This window comes from Leptonychotes weddellii, chromosome 6 (assembly GCF_054177405.1).
Source record: "Leptonychotes weddellii isolate Sample4059 chromosome 6, ASM5417740v2, whole genome shotgun sequence".
Lineage (NCBI taxonomy): Eukaryota > Metazoa > Chordata > Mammalia > Carnivora > Phocidae > Leptonychotes > Leptonychotes weddellii.
Genome location: NC_138374.1, coordinates 31,063,929 through 31,081,174, shown reverse-complemented (window position 1 = coordinate 31,081,174; position 17,246 = coordinate 31,063,929). Strand labels below are relative to the sequence as shown.

General features: G+C 36.6%; 1 protein-coding gene across 12 annotated transcripts in view; it reads left to right on the top strand.

Annotated features, from left to right (window-relative positions):
• The window catches only part of EXOC6 (exocyst complex component 6), a 324,809-nt gene that overhangs the window by 157,383 nt on the left and 150,180 nt on the right, over positions 1 to 17,246 (top strand). For 11 of the 12 annotated variants that reach the window (XR_014146246.1, XM_081823819.1, XM_081823817.1 and 8 more), the window contains 3 exons: positions 14,543 to 14,714; positions 15,974 to 16,021; positions 16,111 to 16,201. Coding sequence is in view for 11 of the 12 variants with exons in the window: in XM_081823817.1 (XP_081679943.1) it covers positions 14,543 to 14,714; positions 15,974 to 16,021; positions 16,111 to 16,201 (311 nt within the window). In the remaining variant the exon portion in view is untranslated. Of the gene's footprint in view, positions 1 to 11,015; positions 11,910 to 14,542; positions 14,715 to 15,973; positions 16,022 to 16,110; positions 16,202 to 17,246 lie in introns of those variants that run through there. The other variant, XM_081823821.1, reaches the window with a different exon arrangement.

Sequence of the window (17,246 nt, the reverse complement as noted above, 5' to 3'; positions counted from 1 at the left end):
CCCCCCACTCCAGCAACCCTCAGTGTACTCTTAATCATTATGTTTTGCCTTCTAATTTAGAGTATCAGATAATGAAAGCTGCAGTATAAAAACATTATTAAATTTTAACTAAAAAAAAAACATGGAAAGGTTTACATTAAGATTGGGAATGGTAAGGAATGTGACTAGGACTATACTCAGGGAAGGAAGGTCCTGTATTTTAAACTTGTGCTTGGTCAGAGAAGGCTCAGATATTGCATTTAACTCACAATAAAGTAATGTAGGTCCCTTATTCCTCTGCAACTCCCAGGTACAGGGCTCCGGTAACTTTAGTAAGGCCAGTCTCCAGTTTATTCTCTCCAGGAGGTGGGGGCTGCTTGATGCAGGAACAATCCCTGACCTTTTATCTTCTCCATATCCTTTTTCAATTCTAAATGATGAAAAAACCAAACACCACCATCATTCCCTACCTTCCCTTTTCATTCCTATCCTTTTATTCATTCCTGTGGTAAAAAGAATGTAAGTCAAGTTTGCTTTTAGGCCTGTCTTACTAGAAGGGCTGGTTCTTTTTAGTTTGGTAGACCAGGCCTAATAGAATCTGTGTACAGTGGCATGTTTTGTTATTTTGTTTTCTGTTTTTGTCATTTCTGAATGTGAAGGCAGGCAACTGTTCTTTGTGTGGTTTGTGAGAGTGTGTGTATATATTGTTGATGTTTGGGTGTTGCCAACTTTATTATAAAGGAGCTGAATTTTCAGAGACTTCATTAATAGAGGCATTGCCATAGTAATAACAAAGATACTCTGGAAATGAGCATTGACTGTATTACTGACATATTTAAGATAAATAATTTCAGCAACAGAATGGTGATTTTTGTGCAGTGAGCTGCTCTTACCTTTTCTTGTGCAGTGTTTTCTAGCACTCGTATAGGTCCAAGACTTGGATTGTATACCTGGCTCTGGCCTTTTTAAAGATTTATTTATTTATTTATTTATTTGAGAGAATGAGAGAGAGAAAGAGAGAGAGCGTGCTCGGGGAGGGACAGAGGGAGAGGGAGAGACAGAATCTTTAAGCAGACTCCCCGCTGAGCATGGAGCCCATCGCACATATTGATCCCAGGACCAATGATGTACTATGTAAAATTGCTTTGTGGATTGCAGAGTACTAATACAAAGGTAAAAGCTTATTTTTATTTATTTATTTTTGTTAATTACATTCTGCTTTTGAGTGGACATGAAATTGTCTTCTCAACTTACTGTTGTCTCTGCAAAGCTGTGAAATGACCAACAGCAGTGGACTGTGTCAGGATCAGTAGTGGGGATTGAGGTCAGCCTTATATCAGGGTAACCATGTTTTTGTTTTCCTCCGTACTATTTGTGAATTATGCTTACTTGACAAAGTTTTTTTGTCTTTTGAAAAACATTATAAAAATTAATGTTTATTAATATTTATTTTTAAAATGCATAGTTTTGAATGCATTCTTCCAAAGTTCACATTAAATACATCTACATCTGACTTTCATTTTTAACATATTATGCAGTTTAGTAAATTTCTTGTTTTTACGTCAGGATCTACTTATATGATGGTTTCTTTTCTAGGACCTCCAAAAATTATGAGCCTGGAATTGCCAGAAAATGTTTATGGTGTTTATGGTTCTTTTCTATTTTTAACCATTATATTAAAGTAATAGGTATCAGGATAAAGCAGCTTCAAAAAAGAGGAAACATTATTTTGATTTCATAGTTTTTGTTAATTTGGTTGAGTATGAGATTCACACCATGTTTGATGCAGTAGTAAAAGAAAAATATTGGATTTATACTTTTTGGTGAAGAGTGCCCTCTAGCGACCCTATTCTTTTTATTAAGATTGCAATTTGTTCTGGCCCTTGTGAATTGAATATAGAAATAAAAGATACCTTCAGTTCTCAAAGAATTTAGAAGATGAAATATACACTAAATAATTAGAGAATAAATTTTATGTGTTATACAAATAAATAAAAGATAAATTTTTAAAAAGATAGTGTACAAATAAATTAATTAAAGGGGGGAAAATTTTAGTTAATGGGAAAGTTATTATTCAATATGGTTATTGATGAAATTTTCCTGAAGAAAATGTCTTGAGCTGAATTTTGAAGGAAGATTAAGATTGAGGCATATCGGGGTGCCTGGATGGCTCAGTCGGTTAAGCATCTGCCTTCAGGTCAGGTCATGATCCCAGGGCCCTGGGATCGAGCCCCACATTGGGCTCCCTGCTGAGTGGGAGCCTGCTTCACCCTCTCATCCTGGCTTGTGCTCTCTTGCTATCTCTGTCTCTCTCAAATAAATAAATAAAATCTTAAAAAAAAAAAGATTGAGGCATATCTTGTGGGGAAAGGGCATTCTGCAGTGGAAAAAGAAGTTAAGGACAGTACCAAAAAGGACTAGTGCCAAAAAGAAAAGAAAAGGATAGAAGAAAAAAAAGGAATTATTTTGGAAAATATTTAAATTTAATTCTAATTTACATATTTTATGCAGATGTCCAACTAATTTGTATTGTACTTATAAACTTTTTTTTTTTTTCAGGGATTCAGGAAGGATTTGGCTGGGCATTTGTGACTTGGCGTTTTTCATACAGTTGCAATCAGCTATTAGTTCCTGCTGGAGCTGAAATTATCTGGACTAGACAGCCAAGATGGCTCACTCACATTGCTGGCAGTTGATATGGCTGTCGTTCTGGAGTGCTCACATATGTGGTCTCTCCAGACCGTTATTTTTTATTTATTTTATTTGTTAGAGGGAGAGAGTACACAAGCAGAGGGAGCGGCAGGCAGAGGGAGCTGAGCAAGGTGCTGATGCGGACCACCCCAGGACCCAGGGATCCTGACCTGAGCCAAAGGCAGATGCTTAACTGACTGAACCACTCAGGCGTCCCTCCAGCACGTTATTTTATTTTACTTTTTAAAAGATTTTATTTATTTATTTGACAGAGAGAGACACAGCGAGAGAGGGAACACAAGCAGGGGGAGTGGGAGAGGGAGAAGCAGCCTTCCCGCCGAGCAGGGAGCCCAGTGTGGGACTTGATCCCAGGACCCGGGGATCATGACCTGAGCTGAAGGCAGACGCTTAACGACTGAGCCACCCAGGCGCCCCTCCCAGCACATTATTTTAAGGATAGATTTCTTACATGGTGGGTGGCTTTCCCCAGAGTGGGTGTCCAAAGAAGTCCTGGGACAAGTTGCATGGTTTTTTCTAGTTTCTGAAGTTGCATGTAAGTAATTCTGTCATATTCCATTGGTCAAAGTATTCAGAAGCCTGCCCAGATTCAAAAGAAGTAGGGGATATAGACCCACCTCTCAATGGAAAGTGTGTCAAAGAATTTTGGACCTATGTTGTAAAACTACTTCATTTATTTTCCTACCTTTTTGAAGAATTATGCTCAGTACAGATAAATTTTTAATGATTTAGGGATCAGTAAACCTCTGTGTTAAAGTTAACTGTGCATATGTCTGTTTTCTGCACTTGATTTTCAGTTTCTATTGCATACGGTTGGTACTTAATGAATATTGTTGGAAAGAATACTCCTTTGTCTTTATCCAGGTGTTACTGTTTTGGAGCTGTTTCATTTCTTATTTGTTCCTGGATTACAGAGTGTCAGGGAAAGAATGTTATGGGAACATTGTTATTCATGTTTGATATATTTGATAAAATGGCTGGAAAAATGTTAGGAGTACTGGGTATGATAATTTTATATTGACTACTTTTTTTCTTGCTATTTTATATTACTAAGTAGAATTATATGTATATTTTCCAAAATCGAGTGGTCTTGAACAAGCCTTTTGTGCTTTTAAGATAGAGAGATGGTATATTTGCTATTTGTTGTTTAAAAGAAAAGGGGGGCCCATCTCCCAAATGATAACTCATTTGCTGTTTTTGATTAATATTTTAGCCCTTTGTTTTTCACATGGATGCTACTGAAATTTTGGGCACCTTAAATCTAAAGGCTCCTGAAGGGAGTTGCAGGACCAATTTGTTGAATTTACCAAATTTACTGATATACTAAAAATCGGTGTTTTTTTTTAAAGATTTATTTATTTTAGAGAGAGAGAGAGTGAGGGGGAGAGAGCACATGCTAGTGAGGGGAAGAGCAGAAGGAAAGAGAGAGAATCTCAAGCAGACTCCCCATTGAGTATAGAGCCTGATGTGGGGCCCGATCCCATGAGCCTGAGATCATGACCTGAGCTGAAATCAAGATTTGGATGCCCAACTGACTGAGCCACCCAGGTGCCCCCCAAAATCTGTTTTTAAAACTATTTTTGAGTTTTTTAGCAAGCAATTTGTATTGTATAGGATGGTTTTATTATGTTTTGAAATTTTCTGATTAGTTTTTCTGTGATTATTTTTGACATTGTCTTCATAGCATCATTTTTAGGAATATTTAATTTGTCAAAAGCTGATAATAATAGAGTGGTTGTCTTATAAATTTATTTAATATTCAGAAAAAGGTATGTCAGTAAGCAAAATACAAAGTTAGTAAGCAAAATTTTAGTACCAAAATTTCAGTACTAATTAGATCAATACCTAGAATCTGAAAAACATTCAGTATAAATATGAAATTGCTTAAGTATCACAAGCAGTCTCACTAACATGAAATACCACATCTTAATTAATAATTATTAGAAATACAAAATTAAGATCAATATGTTAGACATTAGGTTTGATATGACATTTGAAACACTGGTGAAAGAATAGTAAAAATGGATATGGACTGGAAGAATAAAGAATGCTTGAAAGGATGTAAAAACAATTTTTTTATTACTGGAAATACAGAATTAAGGCTAATGTGTCATTTTAAAGAACTGGCAGAAAATATGGTTAATGTTTGAAAAATTAAAAAACGACATTAAAAATCATCCAGTGCAGGTTAGAAGTAGCTGATACAGTTTTATCAGAGATAAAACAGTGCACATTTTTTTTTAAAAGATTTTATTTATCAGAGAAGGAGAGAGAGAGAGATTGTGCATGCGCGTGCGAGAGCGCATGGCTGGGGGTGGGTGGGGCAGAGGGAGAAGCAGGCTCCCCACTGAGCAAGGAGCCAGATATGGGACTCAGTCCCAGTACCCTGGAATCATGACCGGAGCGAAGGCAGACGCTTAACCAACAGAACCACCCAGGCATCCCACACGTTCTTTTCTGATAAAAGTTTGTAGAAAGTATTGGCACCAACAGGTAAATGCAGTGCTAATGCCCAGGGATTCTTTTTTTTTTTTCTTAAATAGTTTTAATTATTATTATTATTTATTTATTTATTTGACAGAGAGAGAGAGAGCACAAGTAGGCACAGTGGCTGGCAGAGGGAGAGGGAGAAGCAGGCTCCCCGCTGAGCAGAGAGCCCAATGTGGGACTCTATCCCAGGTCTCTGGGATCATGACCTGAGCCGAAGACAGATGCTTAACTGACTGAACCACCCAGGTGCCCGCCCAGGGATTCTTGAACAGTATTTTTGCCTTTAGCTTTCCAGTATTTTGGAGGTCCATTACCTTGATAAAGTCATAATTTTTCCTTAACAGCAGTTGATTGACATTTAATAAAATTCATAGGAAAGTGTGCCAATGTTTAGTATTTTAATGGTAATCACTTTGGGTGAGTATCTTCACATTATTCTGTATAGGGCTTGGCTATGCTCTTTTGTGGTTATGCAATAGAATATCTGTTCTATTGGAGAACAAAGGATTCTGAGATTGAGAAAGGCCATTTTTATTCTGTCTAGAAAACTATAGTGCTTCAGTAAATATAAGTCATTTAGGGAAATTGGGATTGGGTACTTTGAGATTTTATCAATTTTTTTAAAAATGTAAACATTTTATTGGAAGTTAAAAAGTCATTTCTCAGCAAATAAATAGAGGTATCCCTTGCTTTTTGAAAGTTTATGTTACATCAGTTCACTTTTACAAAAGACCTACATTAGTACCTGTTTTCACTAACTGAAAGAAATCCAAACAGCATTTTTGCTTTTGTGAAAAAAGGCAAAAAGTGAAAATCAAATTCAGCAGCACGAGCAGTGGGGGTGGCACTGCCAAGCTCCTTCCTGGGGATCCGCACTCAGCATCAAGTTGCCATAGGTCTAAACTGTGTCTGTGAGCATCTGTGTTTATCTTGATTTATTTTGTATGTTAGCAAGATGTATTCTAAGATATATCAGGAAAACCTAAGAGAGGTTATTTTTTGGGTCTGGGAATGCTCAAAAATTTTTCCATATAAATTAGTAATAATTGCTTCTTCAGTCTACACCATTTTGGTTTCATAGGAGCTCTCTACCTTCAGATAGTAGGAGAAACCTGTACATTTTATTCTCTTTTCAGTTACTGTGATGGAATTTTTTTTTTTTTTACAATGAAAATATGGTGAAAGAAAAAGATACCGAAAATGGTATAAGGATATTATGTGCCTCTTGGCAAAAAATATCCTAATGTGTTTTCAGTAATAAGAGAGTCCTTTTTCACATAATATTTTGTGAATGTTGTTTGTTTTCCATCCTTAAAAAAAAAACAAAACTGGAATATGATTAATAAATCATTTATCTTATTAATAGAGTATCTTTCCCAAAGCTTGAAGTAGTCTGAGTTCTTCCATTAAGACATTTGATTTGATAACATTAATTTTTAAAGAAGCAATTTTAATATTTGAATGTTATCTTAGTTTTTTTATATCTATTTTATTACCACTAGGTGGAGCCCTGTACATACAATTCAAGAAGGCATTTCTGAAAGATGATTTACTTGTTTAAATGCTGTAAGCCTGATACATCAGATGGTCAAATAGTGTATAACTCATATTTCAACATTTTGCTTTGGGATGGAAGATTAGATATAATGAAGATAGAAAATGTGTACTTAAAAGAATTTTTAAGCTATGCTTTTAAGACATATACATTGTTTCTATGCATTCCTACTTGCTAAAATTAAAATATGTAAATTAAATCTCTTAGTGTAGCATAGTCCATCTTTATTTTCTGTTCACATGAAATTTTTAAGTCATCTCTTCTTTTAAAATTGATTTTACATCTGCATTTTGGCATGATTAGTATTACATTTTGGTGGAAGTAAGGCTTTATTGTGCTAAGCTTTTGGAAGGGAATACTGAACTTTCTTACATTGAAGTTATTATATGTATAGTTGACACTTGAACAATGCAGCGGTTAGGGGTCATGTGGACTCCGTGTGCAGTTGGAAATTTGCATATAACTTTTGATTCCCCAAAGACTTAACTACAGTAGCCTACTGTTGACCAGAAACCTTAAGATGCCATAAACAGTCAATTAACACATATTTTGTATGTTATGTGTATTATATACTGTATTCTTGCAATCAAGTAAGCTAGAGAAAAGAAAATGTTAAGAAAGTTTCAAGGAAGAGACAATACATTTACAGTACTGTACTGTATTGAAAAAAAAAACAAACGCGTGTAAGTGTACCCATGCAGTTCAAACTGTTGTCCAAGGTTCAACTGTATATGGAGCACTGATTTACAACCTTAGTGGATGTGGGATAGTGGGATGTGGGATACCAGCTTTCTGGTTTTGCCATATGTCTGTGTGTATTTATAGGATTTGATTAGGCTTGCCAGTAGACATTATAGCATTCTGAGGGACATTTTAAAAGTAGAAAAATTCATTAAAATTGTATATTGCTTGAAAGTTTAGAACAGTAATGTATTTGGCACATTAGTAATTAGATGGATAAAACTGTTAACTGACTTAAGGTTCAAAGATTGAATAGTGCTGAATGGTATTTCCTTTCTTGTCCTGCAGATCAAAATTTCAAAGAATAATGATTGTCATTCAAAGACAAGAAAAAATAGATTTTTTGGAACCTTTGGCTGAGGTTAGACAAGTACAGGGCCCTTAGTTTTCTCTACGTATTTTGCTCCTCTTTATTTTGTTGCATTTGTAATTTTAACAATTAGCTATGCCTCAGTTCTCATCCTTTTTTTCTGTCCATTGGATGATTTCACCTGATGGGTGCAACAGTGCACATCAGGGATTCCCTATTGAGTCATTCTCAATTGTTGATCTTCAAAGGTGATCTGGTTAGTTGCTATGCCCATAACTTCTCTGCATTCCATGCTGCTTATCACCATTTCTGATTGGAGAGTCTATGTGACATAATGGTTAAGAGTGCTGGCTTTGGGGGCGCCTGGGTGGCTCAGATGGTTAAGCGTCTGCCTTCAGCTCGGGTCATGATCCCGGGGTCCTGGGATTGAGTCCCACATTGGGCTCCCTGCTCAGCGGGGAGTCTGCTTCTCCCTCTGCCTCTGTCTTTCTCTGTCTCTCATGAATAAATAAATAAAATCTTTAAAAAAAAAAAAGCGCTGGCTTTGGAGTCAGGTAGACTTGGGGTTAAATCTTGGCCCTACTACTGTGTGACTTTGGACTTAGAGTATTCATGTTCCCAAACTGCATTTGTAAATTGGGATGCTGATAGAATCTACATTGTAAAGCTGTAGTGAATATTAATGAGGTAATGCATGCAAAGTACTTATTAGTAAGTACTTGGTTGTATGTTACAGTTTTATGTTTTTTTTCTTTTTTTTTTTTATCTTCACCACATTAAGCGAGAAGCAGCAGATATGACTCCTCTTTAGTCAGTTCAGTCATTATGGGGAATTGTTGACAGGGAGTTGCACATCTTCCCTGCTTTCCATATCCTCCCTCCACTGTCTCTCCAAATTATCTCTATAATTAAACGTAGTCCCTTCAAAGAAAAGATGGATAATTCCTGCTGTGTATATGGTTTTAAGAAATACTTGGGGGGCGCCTGGGTGGCTCAGATAGTTAAGCGTCTGCCTTCGACTCAGGTCATGATCTCGGGGTCCTGGGATCGGGCCCCACATCGGGCTCCCCGCTTGGCAGGGAGCCTGCTTCTCCCTCTCCCTCTACTGTTCCCCCTGCTTGTGCTGTCTCGCTCTCTCTGTCAAATAAATAAATAAAATCTTAAAAAATAATAATAATTGGGAGAGGAATTGCTTTTGCTTTATTCCCTTTTCCAGTGTTCTTATGCATATCCACCCTTTCTCCTTCCCTGTTTTTCTCTATTCACTCAGCTATTTATTGTTGGCTTTATTAGCAAATTCTCAGACTAGTTATTTCTAATATTACTTTTCATCAGAGTGGGTAGAGGGTTAAATCAACTACATGTATTAATTAATTCCATTTTGAGTGCTTGTGTCTGGCTCCTTAGATTTGTGCTGAGAAAGTCAGACCTAGGAACTTCCTAGGGTCCTTTTCAGGGCCAGATTCTATCTTGTGATGAATTTTGGATTCTGGCACTTGCTTGAGCCTTCAGTACATTTTAAAAAATGCAATTAATTCCTGTGGTTTAGAATGTTTCCTCATCTCTCCTTCTTTATTTCTGTGCACTCTGCTCAGAGTGATCTCATTGATACGGATTATGGATGACACGCGGTTATATCAGCTTGGGCTGCAGCTTGTACTTGTGTCTGTAACAGCGAGTGGTTATCGGGAGACTAAGACGTAGTAATAATAGGTGCATCATTCACAGTACTGATTCCTTAATATTATTTTTATTGGGCCTTGCAGTTCTATTTTAACAGCAGAAGGCATGGGATATAAATAGTTCACCCATTTCAGGCTTTGGTTTTCTATTAATGGGGGGGTGAGTATTGCATATGTTCTGATACTGCTTTTCTTCATACTAATCACATCAGTTGAAAAAGAGGCATTCACCTGTGATGCTATACTAGATGCATTGGCAGTGTCTTGAATTACTATAAAATAGGAGTAGTTTTGTTTTTAAAACTCTGGAGAATAAATTAGAAAGACACACTGAAAGATGGACTTTAAGAACTTTCTAGAATAAAATAGACTTTTGGAAAAAATTATTGTTTTTCTTCTTTCTGTTTATATATTATTACTACTTTTAAAAGAGAAAACAGTGTTGCTTTTGCACTGACAGAGTTGGACCATCTTTGGGGGGACATTGTAGTAGGGCAGTCCTGAAATATCTCTTAGATTTTTGCTACAGTGCTACAGCTGTAACAGAAAAAAAGAGTAGGCAATTCTTTTGGTATGTTCTGTTCACTACCTGGTTTTTTAAGAGCCAGATACATTTCAAACTTGTATTAAGATAGGTAAAAAAAATTTTAGAAATGCGTGTGTATGTATATTACTTCAATACGTATTCATAGTTACAAAATAAAAATTTGTTTATAGCACACCAATGTCAGATAAACTTTCTCTTGCATGTGGATTTTCCTTCAGAATGTTTGTTTAATTAGGAATTCTTATTAAACATATTAATTATAGGAAAAGCACAAGGGAAGCACAAAAGTACTTTGGGAATTCTAGTACTGCCTCATTCCCTCACTAACTAGATTACACTGAGCAAGCCATTTATTATTTCCATGCCTACTTCCTCACTTGTGAAAAGAGGGCAGTGATATTTTCTCTGGTGTAGTATAAGAAATAAATGAAACATTAGATCTAAAAAAATGCAAAAGGCCCCATAACTCCTTTACCATGGAGTATTAGCCATATTTGATATTTGTGGCCACTACTTATTCAGCAGCCAATTCACTCATTTAATAAGGATTTGGTTGTCTTTTATGTACATAGTATGCTAGTAGCTAGTGTATATTGAGCACTTACCATATGTCAGCTATTGCTAGGAATTTTTTATTTGTTTACTAATTTAATCCTTAAAACATTGTGATGTAGATACTGGTTTTTTTGTTTGTTTTTGTTTTGTTTGTTTTTAAAAGATTTTATTTATTTGTTTGACAGAGAGAGAGAGGGAGAGCACAAGCAGGGGGAGCAGCAGAGGGAGAGGGAGAAGCAGGCTTCCCGCTGAGCAGGGAGTCCGGTGCAGGGCTCGATCCCAGGATCCTGGGATCATGACCTGAGCCGAAGGCAGACGCTTAACCGGCTGAGCTACCCAGGCGCCCCTAGATACTGTTTTTTTAATCCCTATTTTATTGTTGAGGGAGTTGAGATTTAGAGAAGTCAAGTGGCTTATCTGAGGTTGAACAGTTAGTGTCTTTTCTGATTCCATCTACCTATCCATCCATTCATCCTTCCAATTATTCATCAATTATTTATAAAGCGTCTGCTATGTGATAAGTACTCTTCTGGGGCCGAGCATTCAGTGGGGGAACAAAACAGACAACTTACATTCCAGTGGGCAAAGGCAAAATAAATAAAAGTGTGAAATAGAGAGTATATTTGAGTTTATTCTACAGTGATAAGAGTGATGTGGTGATAAAGTAAACTCCTTTGTTAAGAAAAAAGCAGGGAAGGGAATTGTGGAATTGTGTGTGTGTGTGTGTGTGTGTTTATAGTATAGATACTGTAGTCAGAAAGGGCCTCATCAAGAAGGGGATAAAAGACCCGAAGGGAGGCATTCCACGTGTACAAAGTGTGATTGAGGTAGAGGAAATAGCATGTGTAAAGCATAGGGCAGGAAAGTGCTTGGTGTGTTTCAGGAACCATAAGGAGGCCAGTGTTGCTGGCATAGAATAAGTAAAGTGGAGAGTATTAGGAAGTGAGGTCAGTGAGATAATATGGGGCAAAATTATATAGGGATTTATGGGCTGCTGAGAAATAGGGTTTGGAGCAGAAGAGAGACATGGGATCTGATTTATCTTTTAATGGGATCATTCTGTCTACTGTGTTGAGAACAGACTGAAGGGAAGCAGGGGTGAAATCAAGGAGACTGATTAGAAAGCAGTTGGTAACATTCTAGGCAAGATGATGGTGACTTAGTCCAGGGTGGCACCAGTAGAGGTTGTAAGATGTGGTTGGATTTGCTGGATTATTTTGGTGGGAAGAGTGAGAGAAAGTGAACTGTCATGGGTGATTTCAAGGTTTTTTACCAGAGCACCTAGAAGAATGGGGTTTACTGAGATGGAGGAAGACTGTGAGAGGAGCAGGTTTGAAGAAGGTAAGAAATCATTTTGGACGTATTTGAGATGCTTATCAGATACCCAGTTGGAGAAATATATGAGTTTGAAGTTCAGGGGAGAGTTGGGACTGGAAACATAAATTTGGGAGGTGTCAGTGTTCTTATGGAATATAAAACTCCAAATCTGGATGAGATTGAGAGAGTAGTACAGCTAGAAAAGAGAAGATGTCCAAGATCAGAGCCTAGTTCTAGCTCAGCTCTTAAAGGCCCACATTTTTAATAATTGCTATCCAATATCGCTGTCTCTGGTATTATAATAGGTACTCATTAAAAACCTGTAACATGGAGGCTGCCCTCAAAAAGCTTATGGTTGATAGGAAGAAACAAAATATAGGACATATATTTGAAAGGTTTAAATTACAGTGCAAAGTATAATATATGATTACGTGTCACAATGAGTGGAAAGGACTGTGAATTTACCTATTCTGCTTATGAAGAGATTACTTGGCATGGAAATGATTGACAGAGTCCTGTTGGAGGAAATGGGAATTGAACTAAATTTCAAACAATGGGCAACAGATTGGGGGTGGCACATTTTTGGGAGGTCCCCAAGACTACCGTCAAGTTCAGAATTTACTACCATCAAGTTCAGAATTTAGAAAGCTGTTATATTCACAGTTGCTGTTTGTTACAGCAAAAGAATATGGATTAAAATTAACATTAGGAAAAGGCATATAAGGCAGGGTCTAGGAGAGTTCAAAGCAGGGTCTTCCAGTAGTCCTTTCCTGGTGGTCATGTAGACAGCACTTACTTCTCCCAGCAATGATGTGTGGCAACAGTCATGGAGTATTGGCAACCAGGGTAACTCACCTAAGCCGTGGTGTCCAGGTTTTTCCTGGGGGTTGGTCACATAGATATGGCTGACTGTCGTGAGTTGCTTACCCTTAGTCTGTAGACTCTCTGGAGCTGCTATAATGTGGCCGAGGGCCCCCATCCACTGTAAATCACATGTAAAGCACATTGCTAACTTAGGTTATTTGGCATTGCCCAAGGCCCCCAAGTAAACAAAGACAACAATCAGGTAGAACATTCCCAAGGCTTACCTCCCAGGAGCTGGGGGCAAGGGCCAAACCTTTCTTTGGGCAAGGTCAAACCTTTTCTGAATGGTGGTTGGCAGGGAGGGTAATGCCCCCTATGTGGACATAGCATGAGCTGAGATACAGTAGAAATGTGTACACCATATTTAGAGAACATTGTGGTGACTGCAGGATGGCCTTGTGCTTGAGAATATGAACTCTGGAGCCAGACTACCAGGATTCATATCTCATCTGTCCCTTGCTAGTGTAGAAGTTATAGCAGTTACATAATCTGTAACATCTGTAAAGCAAGGGTAATAATAATACCTACTTTATAGACTTATTGTGAGGATTAAAAAATTAATATATAAAATGCACTTAGAACATGTCCTGACACAGTAAGTACTGTAGAAATCAGGATTTTGTTCATCATTCTTTATAATCATTCACTCAGTGATTCTTTTTTGAGCACTAGTATGTTAAAGACTCATGTCCTGAGCCTCAGACCTTTATTTCCTGATATCTAGACAGTTTCCAGGTATCTAGAGGGTTTGTGGCTCATTTAATAATAACATGTTCAAAAAGAAATTAAATCATTTTTCATACAAAAGATTTCTACTAATGACAGTACTATCAATCCAGTTTTATTTAAAGATTTTCAGCCCTTGCGGGCGCCTGGCTAACCCACTCAGTTAAGCGTCCAACTCTTAGTTTCAGCTCAGGTTGTGAGATCGAGGCTTGCATCAGCCTCGGCGCTCAGCGTGGAGTCTGCTTGAGATTCTCTCTCTCGCTCTCCCCCCACCATTTGTGCTCTCCCTCTCTGAAATAAATAAATAAATCTTTAAAAAAAAGATTATCAGCTGTTGCTATGAAGTTAAAACTTGTATTCAACTGGCAATCAAAGAACTTAATTTGTAGAGAAGTGTTGATCCCTAGTTATATTAAGTGGGATTCATTGTGATGCCTCTGCATTTATTCTGTTGCCTCAGCTATTACTTGAAGATGGCATGCTATGTAATTTGGCCTGTGGTATCAGTGTTAGAAATGATACCTTTCTAAAGAAAAGGTTTATCATAATATGCTGCTGCTTGAGGGCTCGCACTTGTAGAATTGCACTCCCTTCTGCCCTGCCATCTTTTTTTTTTTTTTTAATATATCAGTCACAGTTACATTTTTTCTCCTTCTCTTTGGACCATGATAAGCTTCAGAGTGGTGACTTTGGGAGCAGGGTAATTTAGAGTGAAGTGACCTTTACACTGGAGAAGTAATTTGCATGTAAGAGATAGGAAGGTGTTTTTTAGGTGTGTTACAGGCTTGCTTACTTTAAACCATTTAACTTATGCTCTGAAGTAACTGTAATTTAATGTTGGTACTATATCATATTATGATGAATAGCTTTATATTTAAAAGTCATATTCACAGACTTAAATCTGGGTATCAGAATTAAGTAATTCTTGAAATGTATGAATGTCTCCTTAATATACTGATTACAAAGCAACAAAAAATTATTAGCCGTTGCAAAGAAGGGGCTTAATAAAGAATAAATTTTGGTGAACTGGGAAGTTAATGTTAGTTTTCTTTTTTGTGTACATTCAGGTCTGTGTATGATGACCAACCAAATGCACACAAGAAGTTTATGGAAAAGTTAGATGCTTGTATCCGTAATCATGACAAGGAAATTGAAAAGATGTGTAATTTTCATCATCAGGGTTTTGTAGATGCTATTACAGAGCTCCTTAAAGTAAGGACTGATGCAGAAAAACTGAAGGTAAGAAATATTTTAAAATTCTCTTTATTTTTGCTCTCCTTAGTCAAGTATTAGTTTGTAGTGCATATGTACAAATCATTATTAAATGTACTATTTTCAAGAAGTGAATTAGTGTGTATATTTGGAAATGCTCTTTAGCTCTATTAGCATAGTTGTCATGCTAATGACAGAAGTAATCTCTTTTTTGTAAAACAAGTAATGCATTGACTTAACAGGATTTCTTTCCATGCAGGGAAATGAACTAAAAAAATTCATACAAAGGAAGGCGTCATTTGCAGTTTTAGAATTTTAAAAATTGCAATTAGTACAATAATGATAAAAAGCTATTCTCTAAAAATTAAAAAAAACTATAAGTGCTTGTGTTTTCAAAATTATTTAATAATATTGAAACTTTTTTTTAGTTTAATAATAAAGCACAATTTTTTAAAAGAAAGTTGGTCTATATTTTCTGCCACACAGCAAAAATATTTATTAAATGAGACCTGGATTTGTTCAATCAGAATACAAAGTATTTAGTTATAAGAATTGGCCTCTTTATCTTTCTTTACATTTGGAGAATTTAGCAGATAAAATGACCCTGGTTCACTAAAGGTTATGATTAGAAAACCATTATATAAAGGATATTCAGATAACAAGAGACCAAATACAGCATCAATGAGGTCACTGAGCATCTTTGTTCAGAAATTAATGAGATTTTTAATAAACTAGAATGTGCTTCCTTACTATGATGACCTAATGAGTCACTTAATATGTGGGAAAATTTGAGGTTGAGCTTTGTCTGCACCTGCAGCATTAAAATGTTGCTGTGGATTGAAATTTCCGTGTTTGATGTTAATCAACCACCCAGTGTTTGCATTCAGCAAAGTATGAATGTTTAATTACCATAAAATGCAATCACTATTTCGTACAGACAATGAATGGCACATAGACCTCATTGAAGTTATCAAAAAGGGACCAGTGGTCAATTGGGTCAGTGATTTGAATTGTTTGACAGACTTAGAGAAGCAAGTAAAGTTCAAAAATCTAGATTAAATTTGAGAAGTTTGCCACAGAATCTGTTAAAAAGAACTGTCATAAGTAATTGAAGTTAACAAAAGCCCTTTTCAATCAAGAGTTCAAGTTCAAGCTGTAGAGTTAATTTGAATTTGCATTTCTTTGTTCTAAGTTTCTCATGAAGCATGATCTGATTACAAGGGTGAGCAGTTATATCAGGGCAGTTTTATGCATATTTGTCTAATTAAGGTGAAATTATTTTTAAGGTGCAAGTTACTGATACCAACCGAAGATTTCAAGATGCTGGAAAGGAGGTGAGAATACAATACATTTCTTGCATACTTAATATGTGGATGCAGTTTAACTGTTTGCTTAAAAATATGAACATTTCTTCTTTTCTAAGGTGATAGTCCAAACAGAAGATATTATTCGATGTAGAATTCAGCAGAGGAACATTACAACGGTAGTAGAAAAATTGCAGTTGTGCCTTCCAGGTGAGTTAAACTTGTCTATAATTTAATGCTTGGCTTGGTAAAATTATAATTTAATGATAGCATATGGTCATTATTCATTATGCAAATTATAGATTATTTGGTGATTGCCCCCAGAATCTCATGGTTATATTTCTTATCTATTTAGCCCTTGAATTTTCATGGTTTTCTTATCTTATAAAGTTTTGTTTGATGCTCTGTCACATCAGGTTCCTAGAACAACCTGTACCTCTCCCATTTCCTTCCTGCCTAGTTTGTCCGTTGTCCCTCACCCCCCTCTCACTGCTTTTTTGTTTTTCCTCAGAATACTTTCCCATGGAGGGGAGTGTCTTTTGATTACATTTCCTTACCTTTTCCTAATTTGCCTAATTTTTTACCTCTAGTTTTCCACTGTTTTCTGTTTGTCACTTAAGCAGGTTGGTTTTGCTTTGCTCACAGTCTCGTTTTGCTGATAAAGTAAAAAAACATCCTAAAGTGCTAGGTCTTTTCCCTTCTTTGGTCTTGCCTTACTCCTGTATTTTGGAAAAACTGACTTTTTTGGTTTCTGAGTTTTTGATCTCTCTCTTATGGCTAAAATATTACTGGGACATCAAATAAATTCTGAAGAAACTCACCAATATTTTCTTTCCCTTTATGTGTCCTGTTCAAACAAAAGGAAGCCAAAACGTATGTCATTCTTCATATAGTAAGCTGAATCCATCTTAGTGTCTGGGTTTTTGTTTTTTTTTTTTTCTAAAGGTTTTATTTATTTATTTGACAGAGAGAGACACATCGAGAGAGGGAACACAGCAGGGGGAGTGGGAGAGGGAGAAGCAGGCTCCATGCAGAGCAGGGAGCCCGATGCGGGGCTCGATCCCAGGGCTCTGGGATCATGACCTGAGCCGAAGGCAGACGCTTAACGACTGAGCCACCCAGGCACCCAGTGTCCGATTTTTTAAATTTATTTTTTTAGGAAGGACCCTGAACCTCCGTGTCCAGGGGAATAGAATGAGATGCTTTGTATAATATTTATATAATGTAAATTTAGCTTAGAACACAAATTGTATGT